The sequence below is a fragment of the Mytilus galloprovincialis genome, chromosome 9, assembly GCF_965363235.1.
Source record: "Mytilus galloprovincialis chromosome 9, xbMytGall1.hap1.1, whole genome shotgun sequence".
In the NCBI taxonomy this organism is placed as follows: Eukaryota; Metazoa; Mollusca; class Bivalvia; order Mytilida; family Mytilidae; genus Mytilus; species Mytilus galloprovincialis.
The window spans coordinates 59119994-59125129 of record NC_134846.1 but is presented as its reverse complement, the minus strand read 5'-3'; the positions used below and the strand labels follow the sequence as shown (position 1 = coordinate 59125129).

Genomic DNA, 5136 nt, shown 5'->3' with positions numbered 1-5136 from the left:
CGGACCCCCCCCCCCCCCCCCTGGATCCGCCACTGGAAAGCGAAAAGAAACAGTTGAATGAAGTGATCAACTATAAAACGATTATGTGACCCTTCGAAAACCAGATGAAGCAGTTTTTTTTAATATATAAACCCTATTTAACGTTGGTAATGGTTGAATAAGATCGATATGATCGTGAGCCTCTGAAAATCAGATGAGACAGTTGATTGCATTGATCAACGCTTAAACGATCGTAACGATTAAATACGATTGATACAATTGTGAGTCTATACACGAAGCCAGAATAACTTGAAACAGTTGATTGAGTTGATAAACAATTTTATCAACTCTAAGAATAAAGGATTGTTTAAAAAAATTAAGTGAGTGAATTACATCTGATAGTAACAATCCTACAACATTGGAATGATCCTACCAAAATCTTCAATATTGAATTGGATTAACAATAGTTAGAGATTTCTGTGAAAGTCAATTCAATCGATTGTCGAATACTGACTAACCAAAATAAGACGACAAGACATTCAAGTAATTAATTCCGAAATTCAGACCCTTTTAGTGAATTAGATCCGTTTTTTTTATATTGTGGAGTTTTGCAACAAAATAGGAAGCAAGACTGACGAACCCCTAACCAACACCGAGAACTATCATTATATACGTTCTGAGGTTGATAAACTGAAACTAGTCTATTGGTATTTGTCAACTTTGAAATAACTCTCGTGTCAGGTTAATTTGTTTAGTTAAATGACTCAAACCTGTGTTACTTAGGATAACAGATAATATTAACCTTGAATTAGTCATTTGGATATCACTGATTTTTGTATATATATTAGGATTTCATTGTAATTTTGACTTAATGTTTAAACGGGATAGGAAAATAACGTTGTAAGTATAGGATCTAAACTGATGATAATAATCGACTACACTTAGATCTAATTGGCTCTGCTTGTTTGTGATAGTTCAAGAAATTAAGTTTCTATAGTCAGTAAATTATAATTGAATTGTAAAAAAAAAATGAAGAAGTTTCATTTACGTTCTCTCTTTGAGATATATTTATATGTATCTGCCATTTTCAGTGACAAATCATGGCTACTGGTTCTCGTTGAACATATAAACGATCTTTTCCTTTTTTGCAAGATCAGAACTTTATGCGTCGTTTAATGATATGGAGTGTGCCGTACAGCCTTGAATATTAAAGTTAAACATATATAATGTATAATAATTTTTAGCCATAAAAGGCCCCAACATGACAAACTGTTAAACAATTCAAACAACAAACCAATAGTAAATTTATGACAAAACAATAAACAAACAAAAATGTCCTAGTTTAGCGCGGAAGATATTTAAAAAAAATCAAGGACTGCATGGAGATGTTAAGTCCAGCACTGTTGAAAATTTTAAATACACAGGACTTCACTAAAAAATATACAGCGCTAGACTTTTTGTATATCTACAGCAATATATTTTATATCTTCAGCACTGGACTTGACATCTCTAGCACTTGACTTTGGATACACAGCAGTGGGTTTTATTTATATCTGCAGCGCTTAACATTGAATCCCTTTTTTCTCTGTTATAAGACCAACAGAGCTCCGTACATCGGCATGTCCTCTGCATCTCCCTTTATTCTAACATCTAACGAAAAATTTGAAATAATAATAAACTAACACTTTATTCATATGTACGTATTTTCAGAACGATACAAAAAGTTATGACAAGAATCGTTTTACTATTTCTGACGATGTTGACAATAGTTTTTGGTAACAGTACAGTGATTCTCAAAACTAAGCTGGGTAACATAAAAGGCATATCTTCCTCATTCACATTTGATAACTATACAAGAAACTACAAAGAATTTAGGAATATACCATTCGCAAAACCACCTGTTGGCGATCTTAGATTCCACCAGCCCATCCCTTATGGCGGATGGGGTGATACTTATGATGCCACCCGTTTTGGACCATCTTGTATCCAATCAGTGAATGGTGTGGTGGATCAATACGTACCAAATACAAATACATCAGAAGATTGTTTAGTACTAAACATATATGTTCCTTCTGGATCTTCAGAGTCTAATGCAAAATCAGTTATTATATGGGTTCACGGAGGTGGATATTACCTTGGACAAGGAATGTTTTATGACGGCTCATATCTAAGTGGCATTGGTGATGTAATTGTAGTTACAATAAATTACAGATTGGGAGCTTTTGGATTTTTCAGCACTTTGGACGATGTGGCACTCGGAAATTACGGACTTTGGGACCAACAAATGGCGATTAAATGGGTTCATGACAATATTGAAAGTTTTGGAGGGAATCCAAATTCTATAACAATAGCTGGTCAATCTGCAGGTGGTTTTAGCGTTGCACTACAGGCTATCTATCCAGCAAATAAGGGACTCTTCCATCGGGTGATAGCACAGAGTGGTGCAAGTAATTCATTTATTACCATGTCTGACGCTGCTAGAAAAAATGCAAAACTACTTTCCATGAAACTCAATTGCAATGAAAGTCTTACGCAAGAGACTCTAACCTGTCTGAGAAATAAAACTGCCAAACAGATACTTGATGTCTTTAATACAATACCCACGAGTACATATAGCATTAATGGTTCCAAGAACGTGTATTTAAATCTTCCATTCGCCCCGGTTGTTGATGGAGTGTTTCTGAAACAATCACCACAAAATATTCTATATGGTAAACCATCACCGGAGCTTGAGTTTTACAAATCATTAGATTTTATTTTTGGTGGCTGTGAATTAGAAGGGATAGCAATACCATATGGAATAAGGGAAATACAAAACAGACTTTCCTTTAATATTTCTGATGGAATACCTTCCGATTATTTTCGAAATCATATTATTCCAGTTGTTGTAGAGCAATATTTCAACAACAATTCAGCTTTGGCATCTGATATCTACAAACAGTTTGTATCTAGTATTTCTCCACAGGACCAAGCTATCAATGTTGTGAATTTATACAGTGATTTGTTCTTTTACTTCCCCGAGATATTTAGTTTGAAATATCATGCCAGTGGAAACCACAACATAAAACAGTACTTGTACAGTTTTAGGACACGCACGATGTTCTCCGAACAGATGAGTGCCTTGTTTCCCTGGTACAAAGGCAATGGTCACGGAGCTGACATGTATTTTCTCTTCCCATTCCGAGGACAAGAATCCAATTTGACAACATCAGACAGGATAGTTGGAACAATGCTTATGAAGTATTGGAGTAATTTTGCTAAAACGGGGTAAGTTTACTAAGTGTATTTATACCATAGATATGCTGCAAAAAATTCAGATTAACACATTCTTTTATATGTTATATATAAAAAAAGAAGATGTGGTATGATTGCCAATGAGACAACTATCCACAAAAGACCAATAATGAGACAACTATCCACAAAAGACCAAAATGACACAGACATTAACAACAATGAGCAAAGCCCATATCGCATAGTCAGCCATAAAACGCCCCGATAAGACAATGTAAAACAATTCAAACGAGAAAACTAACGGCCTTATTTATGTAAAAAAAAATGAACGAAAAACAAATATGTAACACAATCAACAAACGACAACCACTGAATTACAGGCTCCTGACTTGGGACAGGCACATACATAAATAATGTGGCGGGGTTAAACATGTTAGCGGGATCCCAACCCACCCCCTAACCTGGGACAGTGTTATAACAGTACAACATAAGAACGTAAATAAAAAAGCACCCTTTAGTATAAAATCAATTAAGAATCTAAGTCGCTGTAAAATTTATATTTGATTTATCTCGCCAATTAATTGTATAGTCTTACTCGTACATGTAGATCGTCTTGAACATTGATGCAATATATTCCACTGGACGTTTACGCAACCAACAATCAATCAATCAAATAATTGTACATGTAGAAATGCTTTAAAAAGTAACAACGAATTAATGCAATTTCAAGTGAAAGGACTAACATTGTGTGTACACCGAATCAATGATAAAATCTTGTCTCCATATATTTTTAAAAATCAACAGTCAAACGTTTAGATTAACTGCTTAATTATTTTTTAGGAATGTGAATGGGCCTGGATTAGTGCACTGGCCAACGTATGATGATACTACAAAGAAATATGCCTTGTTGGATATTAATACTGTCATCAATAGCAATTTGTATGGAAACAGAATGGAGTTCTGGTCGAAGATTATGAATTTGAACCAACCAGGACCAACAACGCCCTGTTCAAGACTAGAGTGTATCTTAGGACGAAAATAACTTGAATATTTACGGAAAATGATCAGAATATGTGTGTTTAGTTTTCTTTGAGGAATGCTTAAATTAAACTTTATACTATTGAGAAATAATAGGGTCCAGCTTTTTTTTTTTATTGTTTCTCTCTCATTTTTGCGGAGTTATCTTCCTTTCCAATGTTAATTTCCATAAGAAAAAAAAAAATGCAAAATTTGAGTTTTCCTCAAGTTAGATTTTATGGGACTTTTTTCTGTGTATATTTCAGGCATGGGGTAATCGTAATCAGCTGTAATCGATTACATTTTGCAGTGTAATCCTATGTAATCAGTAATCATGCCATTTCTGATTACAAGTAATCATAATGTAATCGATTACATTGCAAAATACAGGTGTAATCGTGATTACTTTTAGATTACTTTAAGATTACATTCATATGATTACTTGCTGATTACAAATCTTGTACATATATGAAAATAGTTTTGGATAGACAATATGAAAATAAGAAAATGTAAAGCTTGAATGAACAAGAATGTGTCCTCAGTACACGAATGCCCCACTCGCACTATCATTTTCCATGTTCAGTGGACCGTGAAATTGGGGTAAAAACTCTAATTTGGCATTAAAATTAGAAAGATCATATCATAGGGGACATGTGTACTAAGTTTGAAGTCGATTGGACTTAAACTTCATCAAAAACTACCTTGACCAAAAACTTTAACCTGAAGCGGGACAGACGGACGGACGAACGAACGGACGGACGGACGGACGAACGAACGGACGGACGAACAAACGGACGGATGGACGCACAGACCAGAAAACATAATGCCCCTAGGTGGGGCATAAAAATCATGAAACTGGTATTCAAAATGATGGGACCTTGTTTAATGTGATAAATTGGGCGCACTACG

At 34.7% G+C, this 5136-nt stretch overlaps 1 protein-coding gene across 1 annotated transcript; it reads left to right on the top strand.

The window, feature by feature from the left end:
* Nucleotides 1-774: 774 nt before the first annotated feature.
* LOC143045440 (carboxylesterase 1D-like) lies at nucleotides 775-4341 on the top strand. The gene is made up of 3 exons (XM_076217933.1): nucleotides 775-879; nucleotides 1690-3246; nucleotides 4051-4341. The coding sequence occupies exons 1-3, from the start codon at nucleotides 851-853 to the stop codon at nucleotides 4250-4252; spliced, it is 1788 nt and encodes a 595-aa protein (XP_076074048.1). The 5' UTR covers nucleotides 775-850; the 3' UTR covers nucleotides 4253-4341.
* Nucleotides 4342-5136: the final 795 nt, after the last annotated feature.

Excerpts from the sequence above, each read along its gene's own strand:
- LOC143045440 (XM_076217933.1), top strand. The coding sequence starts at position 851 with ATGTTTAAACGGGATAGGAAAATAACGTT. Across the intron at positions 880-1,689 it reads CGGGATAGGAAAATAACGTT|AACGATACAAAAAGTTATGA; the intron begins GTAAGTATAGGA and ends ACGTATTTTCAG. Across the intron at positions 3,247-4,050 it reads AGTAATTTTGCTAAAACGGG|GAATGTGAATGGGCCTGGAT; the intron begins GTAAGTTTACTA and ends ATTATTTTTTAG.